Source organism: Sapajus apella, unplaced genomic scaffold (genome assembly GCF_009761245.1).
Source record: "Sapajus apella isolate SASKATOON/1434 unplaced genomic scaffold, GSC_monkey_1.0 scaffold47, whole genome shotgun sequence".
Lineage (NCBI taxonomy): Eukaryota > Metazoa > Chordata > Mammalia > Primates > Cebidae > Sapajus > Sapajus apella.
In genome coordinates this window covers 13,297,980-13,319,187 of record NW_022436987.1, presented here as the reverse complement: position 1 = coordinate 13,319,187, position 21,208 = coordinate 13,297,980, and the positions used below count along the sequence as shown (strand labels likewise).

At 44.3% G+C, this 21,208-nt stretch overlaps 2 protein-coding genes across 10 annotated transcripts in view; one reads left to right on the top strand and one right to left on the bottom strand.

Moving 5' to 3' along the window:
• HPS5 (HPS5 biogenesis of lysosomal organelles complex 2 subunit 2) overlaps positions 1-4,838 on the top strand; it is a 43,573-nt gene extending 38,735 nt beyond the window's left edge. For 5 of the 7 annotated variants that reach the window (XM_032240921.1, XM_032240923.1, XM_032240919.1 and 2 more), the window contains 3 exons: positions 196-302; positions 1,860-2,130; positions 4,103-4,578. In XM_032240921.1, the coding sequence (XP_032096812.1) occupies positions 196-302; positions 1,860-2,130; positions 4,103-4,163 (439 nt within the window). In that variant the 3' untranslated portion in view covers positions 4,164-4,578. Of the gene's footprint in view, positions 1-195; positions 303-1,859; positions 2,131-4,102 lie in introns of all 7 variants that reach the window. The other 2 variants (XM_032240918.1, XR_004257616.1) reach the window with 2 other exon arrangements.
• Positions 4,839-16,120: 11,282 nt separating this feature from the next.
• Positions 16,121-19,551, bottom strand: LOC116525198 (serum amyloid A-1 protein). 3 transcript variants are annotated; one of them, XM_032240916.1, is made up of 5 exons: positions 19,445-19,510; positions 19,290-19,350; positions 18,775-18,863; positions 16,764-16,902; positions 16,121-16,371 (listed from the first exon to the last, which is right to left on the bottom strand). In XM_032240916.1, exons 3-5 carry the CDS (start codon positions 18,857-18,859, stop codon positions 16,233-16,235), a joined length of 363 nt encoding a protein of 120 aa, XP_032096807.1. In that variant the 5' UTR covers positions 18,860-18,863; positions 19,290-19,350; positions 19,445-19,510; the 3' UTR covers positions 16,121-16,232. The 3 variants fall into 3 exon arrangements, with proteins under 3 accessions (XP_032096807.1, XP_032096806.1, XP_032096808.1); XM_032240915.1 differs by lacking the exon at positions 19,290-19,350 and having other exon boundaries at positions 19,445-19,550; XM_032240917.1 differs by lacking the exons at positions 16,121-16,371; positions 19,290-19,350 and having other exon boundaries at positions 16,760-16,902; positions 19,445-19,551.
• Positions 19,552-21,208: the final 1,657 nt, after the last annotated feature.

The following is a 21,208-nucleotide window of genomic DNA, read 5'->3' as shown; positions in this document are numbered from 1 at the left end:
ACCTCGTGATCCACCCGCCTCGGCCTCCCAAAGTGCTGGGATTATAGGCGTGAGCCACCGTGCCCGGCTGTTATTTACTTTTAATGAATTTAAATTGAAATAGCCACGTGTGGCTGTATCTACTGTATTGGACAGCACAGCTCTAGATAAATTCACTGCCTTTTGTTCCTTTCTTCAACTTTGGTCTCTTTAAAGTTTCTGGCCTGGATATCTAACTCTCTGTTTGGAGCTGGAGAGAAGAAGAGAGGCTTTCACCAATATTGTGTATCTGAATGATATGAGCCTGATGGAAGGGGACAATGGTATGTCAATCCTAACTGGGTTACTCTTGGTTGTAATGTTTTAGAAGTTACTCCAGACTTCTCAACAAAGAAATTTGGTAAACCTTTCAATGATCATATTTAATATATAATTCTACTTAGTTGTCACATTTGTGGAGTTTTTTTTTTTATCTGTAGCCCTTGATATTTTATGAAATCATAATTAAGAATAAACTACAGGCAACTTTTCTATTTCATAAGTGCCTACTATATGTTAGGCACTATACCATGTGCTTTCCATATGTTATTTTCAATGAGATAACAAACTCTGGGAATAGTTACTATTCCACTTTCCAGATAACTGAGGTACAGAAAGGTCAGTTAATTGGCCCAAAGTCACACAGCTACTAAAGGTAAATACTGGAGCTCGGGTTCAGACCAAGGTCTTCCTTCAAAATTTGTGCTCAGGCTCTTTTTACTGCTTCATGTTGCCTTTTTTAAAAAAAGAATCCTATTAATTAAAGATGATTCTGGTCAGTTGTGGTGGCTCAGGCCTGTAATTCCAGCACTTTGGGAGGCTGAGGTGGGTGGATCACCTGAGGTCAGGAGTTTGAGACCAGCCTGGCCAACATGATGAAACCCTGTCTCTACTAAAAATACAAAAATTAGCTGGGCATGGAGGCGCCTGCCTGTAATCCCAGCTACTGGAGAGGCTGAGGCAGGAGGATTGCTTGAACCTGGGAGGTGGAGGTTGCAGTGAGCTGAGATTGCACCAGTGCACTCCAGCCTAGGTGACAGGGCAAGACTTGGTCTCAAAAAAAAAAAAAAAAGAAAAATTTGTTGGATTCATCAAGTTCTTTCCTGTGTCACGTTGTCTTCTATGCTTCCTTTATCAGAAATGCAGGCCTCTTTATTTCTGACGGCCCCCTACTCCAGGTTTTCACATTATATGGGCGCCATGCACATGCCGGCTAAGCTTGTCTCATCTTTTAGCTTTCTGTTCAATGTCACTTCCTCATAGAGCCCTTCTCAGATCTTCCAGGCAGTCAGCCATTCTCTCATAATGCTTCCTTGTTCATTTTTTTCATAGTGCTTAGCATAGTTTATAAGTATATACTGACATATTTAAGTTTTGTCTCCTATAATAGACTGTAAGCTCCACAAGAGTACAGGGATTGTGTCTCTTTTGTTCATCATTACATATCCAGTGCCTAGCATAGGCTATGCCATGGGCAATTACTGAGTGGTTGAAAGAATTCTGAAGCTGCCTGGGTGCGGTAATTCATGCCTATAATCCCAGCACTTTGGGAGGCTGAGATGGGAGGATTGCTTGAGCTCAGGAGTTCAACACCAGCTTGAGCAACATAGCGAGACCCTGTCTCTCTTTAAAAAAATTAAAGTTAATTTTGTGGCTTCTCTTTATCATGAAGAATTTATACAACAGATTTTCAGAAAACAAATTGTATTAGGATGATGCAATTCTGTTCTTAGATATTTTTATGTTTTGGTATTAAACATTTTCAGTTTTGACTATCTCCTGTATCCAGTCAGTGTGCTAAGAGTGGTCAAAACCAACGTAATTTCCCTGTGTGTGTTTAGGTTGGATCCCAGAGACTATGGAGGAATGGAAGCTTCTCCTTCATCTCATACAGAGCAAGAGCACGAAGCCAGGCCCGCAGGAGCCACTAAATGGGAGCCTCGGTGATGGGCCTTCCCCCATCAATGTGGAGAACGTGGCACTTCTGTTAGCTAAGTCCATGGGCCCAGATCGGGCTTGGTCACTGCTACAGGAATGTGGTCTCGCCCTTGAGTTGTCAGAGAAGTTTACCAGAACCTGTGATATCCTGAGGATTGCCGAGAAAAGGCAGAGGTAATACCAGTTTGTCCTGCGCTCTGCATGGTGTTTGGAGAAGGTAGAACACCACAGACTTTCAGAGGTAGATGTGGAGATCACCTAGTTCCGACCCGTCACTAACATGAGGGGACTGATATTGATCTGGTAATTAAGGGAAGAGGCTAAAGTAATATTTCATTCACAGTTCTGACCAGGATGCTGTTCAGATTAACCTGAATCATCTGATGTATCCTTGATTCTTTAAAAATATTACTGGTACCTGGTTGGGTGTAGTGGCTCACGTCTGTAATCCCAGCAATTTGGGAGGCTGAGGTGGGTGGATCACCCAAGGTCAGGAGTTCAAGACCAGCCTGACCAATATGGTGAAACCCCGTCTCTACTAAAAAAAAAATACAAAAAAATTCCCAGGTGTGGTGGTAAACATCTGTAAATCTCAGCTACTTGGGAGACTGAGGCAGGAGAATCGCTTGAACCTGGCAGGCAGGGGTTGCAGTGAGCTGAGATCGTGCCATTGCACTCCAGCCTGGGCAACAGGAGTGAAACTTTGTCTGGAAAAAAAAATATTACTAGTACCAGATACCTAATGCCTCAGTCTTTTTTTTTTAAATTGTGGTATAATACACATAAAATTTATTATCTTAACAATTTTAAAATGTTAGCTCAGTGGTATTAACTGTATTCACATGGTTTTGCATTCAGTCTCTAGAACTTTTTCATTTTGCAAAACTGAAACTCCACACCAATTAAACAACATTTATTTCCTCTACCTAGCCCCTAGCAACCACAATTCTGCTTTCTGTTTTTATTAATTTGACTATTCTTTTTTTTTTTTTTTTTTGGGACGGAGTTTCGCTCTTGTTACCCAGGCTGGAGTGCAATGGCGCGATCTCAGCTCACCACAACCTCCGCCTTCTGGGTTCAGGCAATTCTCCTGCCTCAGCCTCCTGAGTAGCTGGGATTATAGGCACGCGCCACCACGCCCAGCTGATTTTTTGTATTTTTAGTAGAGACGGGGTTTCACCATGTTGACCAGGATGGTCTCCATCTCTTGACCTCGTGATCCACCCGCCTCGGCCTCCCAAAGTGCTGGGATTACAGGCTTGAGCCACCGCGCCCGGCTTAATTTGACTATTCTAAATACCTTAGCTCAGTGGAATTAATACATTTGTCCTTTTATGACTGGCCTATTTCAATGAGCATAGCATCCTCAAGGTTAATTCATGTTGTAGCATGTGTCAGGATTTCCTTCCTTCTTAAGGCTGAATAATATTCCATTGTATATATATGCCACGTTTTGTTTATCTATTCATCTGTTGACCGACACTTGAGTTGCTTCTACTTCCTGGCTGTTGTGAATAATGCCTCTGTGAATATGAGTATATAAATATGTCTTCCAGACACTGTTTTCAGTTATTTTGGGTATATACCTCAAAGCGGAATTCTTGAATCATATGGTAATTCTATTTTTAATTTTTGAGGAACTACCATACTGTCTTGTAGAGACTGCACCATTTTATTTTCCTGCCAGCAGTGCACAAAGCTTCCAGTTTTTTCATGTCCTAGCCCCACACTTGTCATTTTCTGTTGTTTTTTGTTACATAGTAGCTCTCCCAATGGGTGTCAGGTACTCTCTCCTTGTGGTTTTGATTTGCATTTTTCTAGTGATTAGAGAGATGTTGAGCATCTTTTCATATGCTTATACCTATTCAAGTCCTTTACCCATTTTGAATTGGGTTGGGTGTTTTTGTTGTAGATGTTGCTGAAAGAGTTCTCTGATATTCTGGATATTAACCCTTTATCAGATATATGATTTGCAAATATTTTCTTCCATTCTGTAGGTTGCTTTTTCACTGTGTGGATTTGTGTCTTTTGATGCACAGAATCAGTCAACTTTTTGAATCCCCCAAGACTCTGTAGGTTTTTAAGTTTTCTGTGAAAATGAACAGTGACAACTAAATTTGCTTGTTTCTTTTCTTTGGGATTTCAGGGCCTTGATACAAAACATGCTTGAAAAATGTGATCGGTTTCTCTGGTCCCAGCAGGCCTAGTGGGAGAAGATTCAGCAGGATGTCATGACATTTTGAGAAAAACTAAATCATGCTCCTGGACCTTCTGAATGCTTTTGTTATTGAAAGAAAGACGCCACACCCAAATCCTGCCACCTTATTGGGGCTACTTTTGTCAGTATCTGTACCCTTGGCATCGGCATCTGTGACGCTTTATCCGTGACCTCAGCATTCCTTAACCAAAGTTTTACTCCGCATTTCTTAACCAAAGTTGGATTTTGAAAACAGTCAGTCCTTGTTTGCTGGAATTAGAATGTGAACATCCTAGTATTATTCTGAACTACAGTATTAATTGCTTGTTGCTAGTGGATTAGGGAGATTCTTTTCTTACTGTGGCTTCCATGTGGGCAGCAGAAGCTTTTCATCCTGGTCACATGAAGACAGATAATATTATTGACTGGAGTTGAATTTTTTTGTATCTTATCTGGTACAATCTGGAAATTACTGAAATAAGACCTTGTATAATGGAATTAACACACCAAATAAGTAGAACACTGAAGATTTGAATTAGATATTTAAGTAAAATGGGACCAGGTGCAGTGGCTGAGGCATTTAATCCCAACTCTTTGGAAGATCAAGATGGAAGGATCATGTGAGGCCTGGAGTTCAAGACAAACCTGAGCAACATAGTGAGAGCTCACCTGTACCAAAAATTTAAAAATTAGCTAGGTATAGTGGTGTGTACCGTTAGTCCCAGCTACTCAAGAGGCTGAGTTGGGAGGTACTTGAGGCGAGGAGGTCCAGGCTGCAGTGTGTTTGTGCCACTGCACTCCAGCCTGGGTGACAGAGCCCTTGTCTCAAAAATAAATAAATGTTTTCATATCTAAATTAAGCTAATTTAAAATATTTTTCCCTGTATTTATTTAATATTTTCTAATCTGAACCTATATACAACTGACTAATTGATTCTTAGAAATGTGTTATCTTTAATCTTTCCTAAACAGAGTAGCCCACAAGAGTCATGCATTTTTTAAAATTATTTTTAAGAAGCCATAACAAAGCTGTGTACTAATAAGGACTGCAGCAAGCATTTGTATTATTTAAATTATATAAGTAGATTGTCATTTGTCAGGCTCCTGTACATTAACATAGCATGTTTTATTAATAATAAATGTAAAGTATGACTAAAATTTTCATTTGAACAGAATGTAGACAGGAGGTTTATTTGGAGCATTTTGCAGAAAGGTGTGGAGTAAGTAAAGTGTTGGATGCACTGAACAATTCAAATCTTTTCATTTGTAACACAACTAGAGAACATGAATACATCATTGTTATACTTACACATGACACCTAGATATGATCAACCTTATGGGTTAAAGAGATTGTCAGGGAAAGGAGGCTTCACAAAGCTGCCTAGAATTCTGGGAAGTATGGAAAACCCTCCCACTAGGGTAATTTGCCTTTTGGCTGTATTGGATTATGTTGAAATGTGAGTCTATACCGAGATAAGGATGAGAGCCCCTGCTCTACGTCAGCACAGTGATACAAGAAGGCCTATAGGAAATCGCTTGACAAGCAGACAGCATGAACTGGCACAATTGTGCAATCATTTCCTGACAGACTTTCACAAGGCACAGCAATTCTCGATCGATAAAGAGTACAGAGAGAAATTTCTAGTATAACAAAAATAAATCATGTCCGTTGAATTTATTTTCTAAGGCAAACAAAAATCACCTTCATGACTTATTGGGCTAGATGAAAAAAAAATCCCCCTCAGTTAAGCATTTAAACTTACACAGTCTATTTGGGTATTAGGCAGTGTTTCAAAATAGAACTTGTGTCTTTCTTTCACTTGCCTGAAAGTTCTAGGTAGATTGTGATGCATGGTTGCCTCACTTTCGCTTTTGTTTCCAGCTCTGACCACTGTTTTACAAGCATAGTGGCTGAGAGCTTGTGTTCTGAGGCTGACTGCCTAGGTTTGAATATCTGCTCTCTTTTCTGCTTAGTGACCTTGGGAAGTTCCTTTGTTTCTCTAAGTTTTAGTCTTGTCATCTGTAAAATTGGGATGATAGTAACTCTGATTCAGGGTAGTTCGAGAATTAGGTGAGATAATGAATGGCACAAAGAGTGAGGTGTTAGAGCCACCCATTAGTGAGAATTAAAGGAGATTGAAATGTAGGGCACAGTGCCTGTGACATAGTGTATAGGTAATAATGTTAGCTGTTGTGAGAAGGGTTTGGGATGTCATTGTTTCACCTAGTAGTTATCAGACCCATCGATACCGGGTTTACATGAGCTAGAGAGAGTGGGAAGGCGAAAATTGAAATTAATAATTTCCTGGTCTGCGTTAAATTTGTGACTGCCCTGGTCAAGGCTCAAAATCTTGTAGTAGTCACCCTTGCCTCTTCCTCCTCCTCTACCTTCACTTCTAATTACTAGGTACATTCTCTCAATTCTGCTTTACTGGTGTTTTCCATGAGTCATTTTTTTCCCATAATCTCTGGCCACCAGCCCACATTCTCATTACTTCTTGCCTAGACCATTGCAGCAGTCTTAAGTGACCTTCCTCTCTTCACCTCTAACCACTGATATCCCATCACTACCACCAGTTCATCTCAGCACAATAAATGTAAACAATTTTAGATATCACCCAGTCAAGGGATTCACAAACCTGGCTACACATCAGAATCACGACAGGAGCTTGTTATAAAAATACAATTGCTGGCCGGGTGCAGTGGCTCATGCCTGTAATCACAGCACTTTGGGAGGCTGAGGTGGGCAGATTACCTGAGGTCAGGAGTTAAGAGACCAGCCTGGCCAAAATGGTGAAACACCATCTCTACAAAAAATACAAAATTAGCTCGGCGTGGTGACATGCCTGTGATCCCAGCTACTAGGGAGGCTGAGGCAGGAGGATCACTTGAACCCAGGAGGTTGCAGTGAGCTGAGATCGCACCACTGCACTCCAGCCTGGGCAACAACACATAGAGACTGTCAAAAAAAAACATGAACGACAATAACAAAACCCAGTTTGCTGGGCATGGTGGTGCACGCCTGTAGTCCCAGCTACTTGGGAGGCTGAGGCAGGAGAATCGCTTGAACCTGAGAGGCAGAGGTTACAGTGAGCTGAGATCACACCACTGCACTCCAGCCTGGGTGACAGAGTAAGACTGCATCTCAAAACAAAACGAAACAAAACAATTGCTATCCTATTCCAAACCTGAAATCTATAGATCAAGGGATGAATTTATTTTTATTTTATTTTTGAGTTGGAGTCTCACTCTGTTGCCCAGGTTAGAGTGCAGTGACAATCTCAGTTCACTGCAACTTCTTGGTTTCAAGGAATTCTCCTGCCTCAGCCTCCTGAGTAGCTGGGATTACAGGTGTGTGCCACCACGCATGGCTAATTTTTGTATTTTTAGTAGAGACGGGTTTCACGATGTTGGCCAGGCTGGTCTCAAACTCCTGACCTCAAGTGATCTGCCCGCCTCAGCCTCCCTAAGTGCTGGGATTACAGGCTTGAGCTACTGTGCCCAGACTCAATGTACTAATTTAACCTCCTTCAACTTGCCACCCACCCCCACACTGTTCTGAGATTTAGATATAGAGTCATCCTCATGTATAGATGCACCACAGCCGCTGAGAAAGAGCATTTAGCTTGCTCTTAAGGGAAGTTAATTGCAGATGCACTGCCAGGATCTTTGTCCTCTTGGGGGACAGTCAGGCTACTTCCCTCAGAAATGATCAGCAGCTCCCCTCTGTTTTCAGAGTACAGCCCAAACCTTTGGGTTTGACATTTAAGGCCCTATGTGATCCGTTTCCAAACTTTTACTCAGTTTTAGAGCCGACGTTTGTCTCTCATCCTGGGTCTTCTGTTCCTTGCGTACATTCTGCACTTTGCCCTATCTGCATATGTTCCTGCTCACCCTTGGTGTGGCTTTTCACCTGTTGCCCACCTGTGAGACGTCACTCATCGTCTGCGGAAGTCTGACCTGCAGACCCTGACTCAGGATGAATGAATGCACTCTCACACCATTACTGTGTTTCAAGTGGGCTAGGGATGGCCATTGGCTACTTTCAGAGGGCAAAATGCAACCAATCAACCCAGACCCTCTGTCTGTCCACACATTTATTCCCCCAAGATTTTACAACAGAGGTTCTAAGTTAACACACTTGTGGATAATTAACATGGTTAAAAGAGTGGTTATACGACTGACAAAAGCTTTAGGTTCAGGGGCCCAGAGTAAATGCTATCAACAGGTAATTCCCCCTTTGATCTTCCCCATCCAGCACAAAGTTAACATGAGTAAACAGAGTAGAGATGAATGGGTGTGGGGTAAGCCTTTTGATGGGTCTCTACCTCTTTCTAACTTACTGGACTGAATGGCTGCCTTAGGCCTGAGGCAATAAAACCTTTCAGCTTTCCAAAAGGTTTGAGACTATATAACTTTCCCTATTTTCCATAATATTTTGCTTCCACCCCGAGTGAACAGCAAAATTTCCCCTTGTTTTCAACACTATCAGGCTTTGCTGTCTGCCAGCCAGTGATTGGTTCAGCTATGGGTCTGTCAGGTGATTCGGTCATTGCTTTCATTCCAGCTTTGCATCCTAGGATTAATAAATAACATAAGACAATTATGACTACAATTAGCAACAGTTGTTTCCAGTTAAAGAGTGACTTGCAGGAATGGGGGTCTAACCAGGAGAGAGGATTTTGCACACCTTTCCATATTTTTGACCAGATTATCCACAAAAGCAGCTGTTTGTACTGACTCAGTAATAGTGCCACTGCAACGCTGGCTGTTGCCAGGATGACCATGGCTGGGAGTATAGAAGCTAGAAGTATAACTATGAATCTTTTATATTCGACCTATAGTATTACTTGGCATTTCAGCTTACTATATGACATTAATGAGAAACTTTACGAGAGGCATGTTAATCCTTTTTAGTTAAGCAGTTGCCTTGTTAAAGGCTGTGAAGGGGATGTTAGTTTAAGTTACAGAGCAGAAAAATTGTGGATTAGAAGATGAGCTTGATAGAGTGTAGCAAGCACAGGTTGCAAGCAAAGTGAAAGAATAAAAAACAAATCCTAAGCAGGATTCACTTAGCTTTTTGCGTTGTCCTCTTCAGCATTCCTCAGGTGAAGTTTGGGGCTTATGTGGTCTAAGAATGCTGCATCGTGCTGCAGGGTTTCTCTCAGGCTGGCTTGGGTTTTTACTTCTTTCCATCCTTTAACGAGCATGCAGTTTTTTGGCTGGTGCTGGTATGCTGGAAATTCTAGTAGTTTTGTCTGTGCTGAGAGACTTTTTATAATTTTTGTAAAAGAACAGGTTAGTGCTTTAAGAAAAACGTTGCCAGTTTACAGAAAAACTGGATATTTCTTTAACTTTTAACCAATATGTTTACACACAGAATTCCTTTTACAATTAATGTTTTAAAACTTGCTTAAACCTTTAAAACAAAATTTATACAACCTACTTGCATAAATTCCCTTTTATAACATTTTTCACAACTTTCACTGACAACTTGGACATGCCTTAACATCTTTTGACTTTGTTTTACAACCTTCCTTACCTCTTTCTTTTTCTCTGTCTCTTACTGATTCTTTCTTTCTATTTCTCTTTTTGATTTTTCTGTTTCTGTGTGTGTTGGTTAAGCAGTGATGTTATCACTGGTAAGCCTGCTTGTCCATTGCCGTAAACTAATAGGCCAGGCAGTGAGCTATAGACTTAAAGCTGCTTTAAGATTTTGTAGTAGATAAACTGAGGAAGCCAACTTACTTACTATATTTATAAGCTGAGCAGAGAAAGTTTTTAATGCTAGTATCACAGCTTTAATTTCAACTCTTTAACTGCTAGTAAACTTAGATTGGGTGATTGAATTACATGGTTTTTACCAGACTTTAGATTTTCTTTGTTTACTTGACCTATTCAGCAAACAATGTTAAAGCATTAGGTACGGAGAAGGGCAATACTACTTTAAATTGTTTTTTCCTCAAAGGAATCTTGATGATATTAGGATTAACTTAACAATTGACTGCAGTAATCGTTCAAATGGCAAGCTGAAATTGGTAACATGAAGTTTAAAAGGAAATTTGAAAATATCTCTAGAAGCAAAGACTCAAAGAATATACTTTAACCATGTGATTAAAGTTATAGGCAGCATAGCTTAAACCTTGCCATGGAGTTTTCAGGCTGACCAAGTTTATGGACTTTAAATTAGCAAACTGTTCTGAAAACAATGATTTACTAGTTGAGCAAAGACTATCTTTAATCCATCTTTCGTGCATGTGTTTTCACCACACTCGCATACAAATTTCTTTTACCTTTTGAGAAATGGGCACAACATTTTTACTTCTTAATTCAATAATTATTATTTAACTTGGCTTAAAGTTTTCCTTTAAAGGATAATGAGTGGTTTTACATACTTAGTTTTTAATTGCTCTTTAACTTATTTGTGGGCCTTTTTTAAATAGCTGATTGAAATTTATCATCTAAATTTACAAAATTAAGGGTAAATAAGGCTTGTGCTAATAGTGCTGCTTTTAAGATAGAAAACAGGTTTTGCAACTTATCAGTCAGGAAATTCTTTTCCAGTGAGGAGCAAGGCTATATGGCTGGCTTTTAATTGCTTCTACTAATTCATGGGCTTGCTGTAATTTCTCTCCCTTCAGAGATTACTGCTTTACTTAGTTTGAATTTTAAAAGAGCTACGTTAAGAATAAGGTTGGAATAACAACAGTGGCTAATGTTAGCAAAAGGTTTTACAAATCCTTAACTTTTACTTAAATCTTAGCAGAGAATTACAGTTTGGGATGTTGCTCATATACAAAGAACACATGAAATTTCACTGTGGGACACATGTGTGACTCCGCCCAGCTGCTGCTTGCTGCTTGCTGCTTTCGGCCTGCTCTGCTCCCTCCTCCTGCCTGGGCTGCGGCTGCCAGCCTGGGTGGAGCTTCGCTGCAGCGGAGCCTTTTCTCCCTTTTTTTCCCTTTCACTTGGCTGCGTGTCTTTAGCCTGAAATGCCTTTTTCTTATCTTTTTATATACAAACACCTGATTTTCTTGCCAATTATCAATTACTGGGCAGGCTAAGAGTTTCTTTTGTAATGCCACTTGCTTAAAACAATTTCCTATAGTTGTAGCATTTCCTTTGTCCCTTTTCCTATTTATTAGATGCCTCTGTGCATAATTCCTCCCGTGTTCCCAGAGCTTTACGTCCAGCGTGCCCACGGGCCTTGGGAAACAGCAGTTTGAATTATGTTTCTTAGTGGAGCTTGATACTGTTTCTGTTGCACTGATAACTGCTGTCCCATGCTGAAGCCCTAACCTGAAACAATGCCTCGCCAAGCTTGGCAATTCCCAGTGGATACCGATGACTTACTTCTACTTTACCTGACCTGACTGCACGGCCCTCTTTACTTTCTGGTCTCGGGAGATCTGCTGTTTCTTCTTTCCTTCTTCACGGTGATCAGTCACCACCTGAGACGTTGCTCCCCATCTGTGGAAGTCTGACCTGCAGACCCTGACTCAACGATGGATGAATGAGTGCACTCTCACACCATTACAGTGTTTCAAGTGGGCTAGGGATGGCCATTGGCTGCTTTCAGAGGGTGAAATGCAACCAATCAACCCAGACCCTCTGTCTGTCCACACATTTATTCCCCCAAGATTTTACAACAGAGGTTCTAAGTTAACACACTTGTGGATAATTAACATGGTTAGACGAGTGATTGAGTGGTCTAACTGACAAAAGCTTTAGGTTCCAGGGCCCAGAGTAAATGTTATTAACAGGTAATTCCCCTTTGATCTTCCCCATCCAGCACAAAGCTAACGTGAGTGGAAATGAATGGGTGTGGGGTAAGCCCTTTGATGGGTCTCCGTCTCTTTCTAACTTAATGGACTGGCCGGCTGCCTTCGGTCTTCCCCAATAAAACCTTTTGGCCTCCCAAAAGGTTTGAGACTGTAATCTATAACTTTCCCTAAGTATTTTCCGTAATATTTTCCCACCACCCCAAGCGAATAGCAACACATGATTTCGCCAGGATTCTGTCCCCCTCACATGGATATGAGGCCCGTGTAATTGTCAGAACCCTGAGCTTATGCAGACCCCACACTTGGTTTAATGTTCTGCTTTCACTGTTTTGAAATTCTTAATAATTGATGAACAAAGTCCCCAACATTTTTTTTTTTTCCCATTCTGGCTTCTCAACAAGTCCCCATATTTTTATTTTGCAGTGGTTCCTACAAATTAGGTAGGTGCTCCTGACTGCCACAGTAGATCTAGGGCAGAGTCCAAGATTTCACATTTCTGACAAGATCCCAGGTGATGCTGATGCCTCTGGTCCGTGGGTCACACTTTGAGTAGCAAGGCTCAGTCTAAAGTGTGTTAGACCTAACAACTTGGAAGGAACCTGAAAGACAGTATGGAGCTGAAGTCCCCGGCAGCTGAAATACTCATCACAAGCTGTTAAGTGAGACATAAATTTGGATATTTTTTTAACATTCTGTATTTTGGAGTATCTTTGTTAAAGCAAGTTAGCCTTACCCTAACTAAAGGAAGTGAAGGAGAGCAGGTCGCACAGTTGTTCCGTCCTTTTCTAATTTTGGAAAAAATTTTGGAAAAAGCCTACAAGGCTTTTTTTGGGTGGTCAAATCCAAGCTCATGCTCTCTGGTTCGCTTCGTCCAGTGCTGGGGGCGTGGGGATGCTGACTGGAATGGCCTTACTGATCTGAAGGGCTGGAGACTGACTCCGGAAGAAGACCTCTTAGACTTCTAGCCCAGACCATGCAGTGCAGCCCAACTTAACCAGAGTTCTGTTTTGAAGTTTGGGACCAAACCCCAACCAACAATCGAGTACTGGTCATTGTCGTCAGAACTTATCTCCACTGGGGACCTTGTGGGTTTGATTGGGCATAAGATTCATATATTCCTTGTATCCCCTAACCATAAAGGCCATCATATTACCCTCATTTTACCCCAACCTCTAACAAAGTGCCTTTGTTGTAAGAAAACAAAAACAAGTTATTTTAAGCAAAAGATGATGTAATGTGTTACAATCTTATTGCTAGGAATGACACCAGGTCCCTAAACCTATTACCGCCCCATAGCATCCCTAAATTCCTTCAGTGTCTTATGGAGCACTGTGCTCCAGATCATGATCCCCCTGGGAGTGGCATCTGTGTGGGACTGCAAGGGTTATGGTGGGTTTCCTTAGTCCATGTGGTTTACACTTCTCTATCTCTCCGAGCCGCCCTGCCCCTCTTCCCGTCTTGGCTTCCCTACCCAGTAGAGTTTCTTCTTGTCTCTTTTATTCTCAGTCTAAGATCCAATCCATTTCTTTGTTCCCAAGTGAACTTGCTGTGTCCAGACTTAACTTTCAAAAAGCAAAGCTTTGCGTTGTGTATCAGATGCAGCCTATCAACTACTTCAGACCTTCTGGCCCCCTCTTCTTTCTCCAGCCACTGCTACAGTGATGAGTTCCACCACAGGCTTTGATTCATTTCATGTAGGTACAACCTGGCAGCACCTTGCTTTGGGTCTGCTCCGTGGACGTTCTGTTTCCTACTCCAGGTAGATCCGCTGGACACTCACATGTGCCTAGACAAGAAATGCAGAAAAGTTAGCAGGGGTGGGGCCACCCTTGACCAAAGGGAGATGGAAGCCAGTTGCTAGGTGCCTTTCTTTTTGGATTCCTGATGGAGAGCACTGAGACACTTCTTATACGATGTTCCTCTGAAGGTCCCAGTGGCATCAGTTATGTGACTCTTATGCATGGCCAGCTCTATAACGTGTCCCTGTATTGGCCTTGCTCCTCGCTGTTTTATCCACTGTCTCACTCCTGCTCCCCAGGTTCATTCACTGAATAAAATACCTGCACACAAGACTTTGTTTCTGCTTTCTTTTCAGGAGAACCCATGCTAAGAATTGTGGAAAGGTGGTGAAGGTGGGAAGGAGATGCAGTGGGAGAGGCTGCTATTCTTTGGGGCGTTATCACCCAGACTTAGTCTGTTATCCAAGTTGAGGGTGCATTAGGTAAGAAACAGAACATACCCAGTCATCATTGCAGGCTGAGTCTTCTCTCTCCCCACGTGACCTGCTTCCTTCTCCCTCTGCTCTGATGTCTCCCACATCTGTTCAGCAGAGCTCCCTCACCCTACCTGCAGATGCAGCATGGCTTATGGCTTGGTATAGCAACTACTGAAGGATCCTCAACCTCTAGTCTCTAGGCAAGCCTCCAACTACACTCTGGGGTACTAGGGAGAATGGCACATCCACACTTACTCAATAACAAGAGACTCAAAGGCATTACTTCTAATCAAGGAACTAATTTTACAAAAAATGAAGTGTGACCGGGACCCATGCTTATGGAATTCACTGGTCTTGCCATGTTCCCTGTCTTCCTGAAGAAGAGAGGGAGTCTCCACTGCTGAATCTCTTGACCTTGTTCCGTGTATCCCAGGTTCTGGAGTCAGATGAACCAGGCTGTGGTCCTGGCTCTGTACCTGTTACATGTGTGACTTTGGAGAAGGTCCTGAGTATGTATCTCTAAACCTGTTTATCCAACTGAGAACATCAAAGGCTTCTCTGGAGTGTCAATCAGATAAAGCATGTAAAGTAAAGGACACAGTCTTGCAGTTGCAATTTAAAAGATGGCAGCCATTCTAGTTACTATTCACTGGCCTTCCATACCCCAGCAGAGTTTGCACTGCCAGCAGTGTGTGCCTGTACTGAGGCTCCTGTTGTGTCGTGTCTACCTGCTGCAGTCCCTTCCTCTTTCGAACAATAAACACAGTCAGATGACAATGAGTGAGACTAATGTATCTTGTGAAGAGCTATACAGGACAATAGAAATGACAGTGTTTTTGTGAACTGGTCAAATGCTAGTTAGAGGGGTTTCCAGTCCGGCAGGGGAACTGACAACAGAACCAGTTCTGAGAGGAGTGGGCAAAGATGAACCAGCAGGCGTGAACAAAGTGCTTGGGAGCCACAAACTCTGCCCCAAAGTGTGGTTCGTGGCTACTGAGAAGGCTCTTCAAGGAAGTGGAATTTTTGTCTGGACATGAATTCTAAGTCAGTGGAAAGAAAGATGAGGGAAACTGATGGGAGAGCCATTCTTTAGGGAGAATAAAAAGAAACTTTAAAAATTGTGTCAGTTAGAAGCAGGGTGATGCCCATAAAAATAATTAATAAAATGAGAAAATAAAATTTTAAAATGGGATTAGGAATAGGGGCTAGTGTTGGTAAGACTAATGTATTAGCTTCCAGGACTCCTGGGGTGGGGCTTTCCAAAGCCTCAGGGAAAGGACATTGAGGACAAGGCCTGGAGGTTGAGAAGAGGACAGGGCACAATTGACTGGACAGTGAAGAGATCGGGGCACACAGAGGCCTGGAGATAGCAATAAAATGACTGGCGAGGCCTCTGAATGACCAGGGTGAGGGGGTGGGTGAGCGGTGTGAGACGATTGATTGATGTAGCCACAGATAGAAAAGGAAGAGTTTAACATAGAGAGTTGTGAACGACTAAGATGAGATTAGCTACTAAGGGATAAAGAGCACAGAAATAATTTTGGGAAAGGGCTCCTCACAAGGCTGAGATTTAAATCTTGCTGGAGAGTGTGTGGCTGTAGCCACTGGGTGGCAGGACGCTTTTGCTGGGTGCCACAAGCCAAAGCTGACAAGCAACGAGCTCCCCATTGAGGTGCCAGCAAAATGTTACAGGGGTGCAGTTGAACTCACTGGGAATGTGGCTGGGGTCCTGCGAGCTCACTGGGCAGCTGCTTACGTAGGGTAAGGGATGGGAGGCTGCCGAAACCCCTGGGATCCTGTGGGGGTGGCCACAGAACTCATTATGCCCTTGCCTTAGGCATGCCCAAGATGCCCTGTGTGCCCTGGAGTTGCCTCCCACACACCCAGGCTCCACCTTTGCCCAGAAGGGTCACACCTTTATACCAAACAGACAGTCTATACAACAAAGAATAACACAGTTTCCACAAATTCCACCTCTTAAATATTTATTAGACATTTATTGTGTCCCCTCTCCCCACTTTGTATCCCTGCCCTGGGGGGCTCACAGCCAGGTCTCCTGAGGGCAGAGTGAAGAGGAAGCTCAGTATTTCTCCGGCAGGCCTTCAGGTCGGAAGTGATTGGGGTCTTTGCCACTCCGGCCCCATTCGTTGGCAGCCTGGTCAGCCAGCGAGTCCTCCGCACCATGGCCAAAGAGTTGCTGGAGATCTTCTCTGGCATCGCTGTAGTCCAGGCACGCAGAAGGAGATTAATCACCAGGCTGGTGAGCGACAGCTCACCCTCCCACTCTCCCCACTGCAAGGCAGGGCTCTGGGAGTTGCTCAGAAAGGCCAAGGAAGGAGGGGTAAAAACACTGACCCTGCCTGGGCACGGCCCCACTCAGCCAGGCTGGGCACCACTAGGCTGGATGAACAGCACCCAGAGACAGAGAGTGAGGAATCACTCACTCCCACCATCCACTCAGACCCTCGCACTGAGCACAGAGGCAGAGAGAGGGCAAGAGCAGGAGGGGCCGCAACCTCTAACTTCTCTACAAGGAGCTTGTCTTCCTCCTGACAGCTCAAGGCAGGCAAGCTCTGCTCACCCAGCCCTGGTATCCCAGAAGCTCAGTTACCTGATCACTCTTGCAGCCCAGGCACCCCCAGGTCCCCTTTGGGCAGCGTCATAGTTCCCCCGAGCGTGGAAGTATTTGTCTGCGCCGATGTAATTGGCTTCTCTCATGTCAGAGTAGGCTCTCCACATGTCCCGAGCCCCTGGAAAGGAAAAGAAAGGAAAGGCAGAAGGGACGTCAGGAGAACATAAAGACTCTGACAACCCCTTAGAGAGGAATGAAAGAAGGACCAATCTTCCGTTGACTTCAAGCTTTCAGCCTGTGATCATAGCAGCCCTGGATACCATGGGTTGAGAAGCACATTCCTTTATCCTAGTTGGCTTCTCCAGGTCCGCTGACGAAGCTGCTTAGGATAAGATCCAGGAGTGCACATGAATGAGGTGGTGACAAAAAAGACTGATGCTGAGAAAGGTGGCAGACACAGAGCACTTCTGCCCTGCCTACTAACATATATGTACTTGCAAATGGAACACACGGTATTGTGACCTGAGTTCCAGAGGCTGTTGGTAACATAAAAGTCCCTAAACGGACCCTCAATAAGTGCACTGATGCTGTGGGTGGCTTGAGGAAGCAGTAGAGCAGTGGTGCTCAGCCTTGGCTGCACCTTCTTTTTATTTATTTATTTTTTTTAGACAAATTCTTGCTGTCACCCATGTTGGAGCACACTGGCACGACCTCAGTTCACTGCAACCTCTGCTTCCTGGGTTCAGGTGATTCTCCTACCACAGCCTCCTGAGTAGCTGGGATTACACGTGCCTGCCACCATGCCTGGCTAAATTTTTGTATTTTTAGTAGAGACACGGTTTCACCATTTCGGTCAGGCTGCTCAGGAACTCATGACCTCAAGTGATTCACCCACCTTGGCCTCCCAAAGTGTTGGAATTACAGATGTGAGCCTCAGCTGTACTTTCTAATCACCCAGAGAGAAACTGAAAGTTCCAATGCACAGGTCACACCCCAGAACAGTTCCTGCAGACTCTGTTGGGGAGTTGCAGGCATGAGTAGTTCAAGTGCCTCCAAGGAGTGGCTGAGATTCATAACCATCAAGCTCTGGGATGTGATCGGTGAGGCATCTACCTGGCAAGAGCTCTGGCTTCAACCACAGCCGGGCTCAAACCCTTGCTCTGCCATCGGCTAACTGGCAGTAAGTCCCTGGGCATCAGCCTCAGCTGCTCTAAACCTCAGCTTTCTCGCCTTCAAAGAGGGGAAGGTGCCTGTCTCACAGAGTCATTCTGAAATTAAGTGAAAATGCTCTGGTCCTTGTGGGAGCTTGCTGCACGTCAGTTCCCATCTCCTGTCAAGAGGGCTGGGGAAGGAAAGGAAACAGAACAAACCAGGAAGGGAGCCCCTGGCAGAGCGAGGCTAAAGGGCCCTGGACATTATCCCACTAGGAACTTGAAGGAGGAAGGAGAAAGAAGACAGAAGTGTCAACAGCCTCAGTGAAACTCTTATGCGATTTGTGCTGAGGGCTATTTTACACCAATTGCAGACCTTATTTTGCATCTTATACTCAAAACAAACAGCTCAGCTGCTCCTGGGAAGGATGATTGTTTTTTGTCTGAGTAACTGACTGACAATAATCCTCAACCCTCTAATCTGTTTGGCAGCTCCCCAGACACCTGGCACATTCTGCACATTGGGCAGCACAACCCAAGGCAGCAGCTCAAACCTTAAGAAAGCACAAAAGTACCCGTGTGCATTGTTACTGGATTCCCCCATCCCTTATGGCACAGGAGATGTGATTTTGATAAACCTTGCAGCAGCTTCTGAAACGTGATCCATCCACTGAACACACCCTGAGAGCCTGCACTACGGGGAAAGGAGATATTTCTAGGAGCTCTGAAGGACCGAGATGGGCAATCCAGAGAACCCTAGTTCTTGGCAGGCCTTAGCAACGCAGACACTAGCAACTCTCCGGTTCAAAAGCAGCCTTCTGAAAATGTCATTTCCCCATTTTATCAGGTCCAGGGTGGTGTTTCTCTTCAGAAATCCTGCATACCTTCTGAATACTTACCACCAAAAGCCTCGCCAATGAATGAAAACCAGCTGTGGACACCCAGAACCAAAGAGCAGAAAACCAGGCCCGTGAGAAGCTTCATGGTGCTGAAATGAAAGGAGAGGTCAGGCAGTCGCCTACAAGACCGCCACACCTTCCCTTGGGACTTACATTCTAATGACAGCCTCGTTATTTCCACTGGCTCTTATTAGAATCTTAGTGGCTCATCTAGGAAACCTTGTAACAGGACCTCACTCAGCGCCAGAAGCCCTCGGTTCTGAACCCATCAGCCCTGACTGTGTAAGAGGATGCCAATGTGGCATTGATGGAGGAAGGCAGCAGTTATGACCAGACTCCCTCAAGCAGCCTGTAATTCCCCACAACCCATGGACCATGGGTTCCCTCTGCCCAGCACAGAGCTCACACAGGATAAACACAAAGCGGGATCACTATTTTTCATTCTTAAAGCCTTTAGCACCTGGGATTCCCAGGTGGTCCCTCATCCAAGTACTACCAGGCCTGATCCTGCTTACCTCCCTAGATCAGAGGAGCTAAGACACCTTCAGAATGGTCTGGCTATAGGCCCCAGGATGACTGTTTTTTTTTTTTTTTTAAAGGAAATGATAATCTTTTTGGGAAAGAGAAAACATAAAGTTCAAAAAAAATCACTCCTTGGCATACTCCTCACCTGATCTGTGCTGGAGCCGAGCTGCTGGTCCCTGCTGCCAGGGAGAGGTGGCTGCTATTTATACTGAGCCTTCCCTGCTGGGCTCATGGGAGGGAAGAAAAGCTGGATGTGGTCCCTAGTGAAAGTCCCTGCAGGTCATTTCCCCGACAAAAGGGTCTAAGACAAGTTCCTGGATGCCAGTGGTTTCTTCATCCTGGGTCATTTATCCCAGTTGTGCAACCAGAGGGAACAAGACAGGTTTGCTGTACCTTGGCAGCTGTCAGGGCAGACCAGCTCTGCTCCTTAACACTGGGGGAGCTGAGGCTGCAGAGACGAGAGTGAGGGCCCTGTGATGGTGGCACCCAGGCTGCTGGACGGTGTGGAATGATGGGTCTTCAGCCAGCTCCTGACTGTACCAGTCATTTCCTCAGGATGGTCCCTGCTGGGCTGAGATGTGTGTCTACAGCCTGCGGAAGTCTGACCTGCAGACCCTGACTCAACGACAGATGAATGAATGCACTCACACCATTACGGTGTTTCAACCAGGGATGGATGTCGGCTGCTTTCAGAGGGTGAAATGCAACCAATCAACCCAGACCCTCTGTCTGTCATAGATTTGTTCCCAAGATTTTAAAATAGAGGTTCTAAGTTAATACTCTTGTGGATAATTAACCACTCTTGTGGTTATACGACTGACAAAAGCTTTAGGTTCGGGGACCCAGAGTAAATGCTATTAGCAGGAAATTCCCCTTTGATCTTCCCAGGAGTGGGCCACCCAGCACAAAATTAACTTGAGTGAACAGTTGAATGGAGGCAAATGGGTGTGGGGTAAGGCCTTTGATCGTCTCTATCTCTCCCCAACTTAACAGAGTGGACCAGCAGGCCACCTTTGGCCTGCTCCAATAAAACCTTTTGGCCTTCCAAAAGGTTTGAGAATATAATCTATAACTTTCCCTAATATATATTTAATATTTTCCAACCACCCCGAGTGAATCTCAACACTGGGCCACATGGTAGATGCCTCTGAAATGAAGACCCTCTGAGTTCATGTCCAAATCTTCAAAACTGACAGATTAGGTCCAGCACAGTGGCTCACTCCTGTAATTTCAGTGCTTTTGGAGGCCAAGCCAGGAGAGTCACTTGGGGTCAAGAGTTTAAGATCAATCTGGGTATAATCGTAAGATCTTGTGCCTGCAAAAAATAAAAATAAATGAACCGGGTGTGGTGGTGTGTACCTGCAGTCCCAGCTACTCGAGACGCCGAGGCAGGAGGATTGCTGGAGGGCCCAGCAGGTCAAGGCTGCAGTGAGCTATAATGATGCCACTGTACTCCAGCCTGGGCAACAGAGCAAGACCTTGTCTCCAAAACAAAATAAAACTGACAGCCTAGTCCTGCCATGTCTCATGTGTGCCCTGGAAGGCTTCTTTCACCCCTCTGTCTAAATATCCCGAGATTCACCTCCTTGGCACAGAAAATCCCTGCTCAGCAGGCCTAGCCAAATAGCAAATGTGTCATGTAAGCTGGCTCCTGAGCTGGTGGCAATATAGAGAAGGGGACTTTCTGCTGCCCCAGCCTGGTCCTGGAACCCCACATTGGGAGACTGAAAGTGTGGTGCCATCAATTGGCAACCCAGCTGGGGCAGTGCCAGACTTCCAGGCAGGGGAGGGTTGGGGAGCTCTTGGTCTGCTGTATTACCCTGGAAGGGTGCAGGGGGCGCCCAGGTCATTGTCTCATGGGAACATCAGCAGGGTCAGACTAGTTCTGCAGAGGCTGGTGGGGGAGCAT

Excerpts from the sequence above, each read along its gene's own strand:
- LOC116525198 (XM_032240915.1), bottom strand. The coding sequence starts at position 18,859 with ATGAAGCTTCTCACGGGCCTGGTTTTCTGCTCTTTGGTTCTGGGTGTC. Across the intron at positions 16,903-18,774 it reads CATTGGCGAGGCTTTTGGTG|GGGCTCGGGACATGTGGAGA; the intron begins GTAAGTATTCAG and ends TTTCCTTTCCAG. Across the intron at positions 16,372-16,763 it reads TGGGCTGCAAGAGTGATCAG|CGATGCCAGAGAAGATCTCC; the intron begins GTAACTGAGCTT and ends CCTGGACTACAG.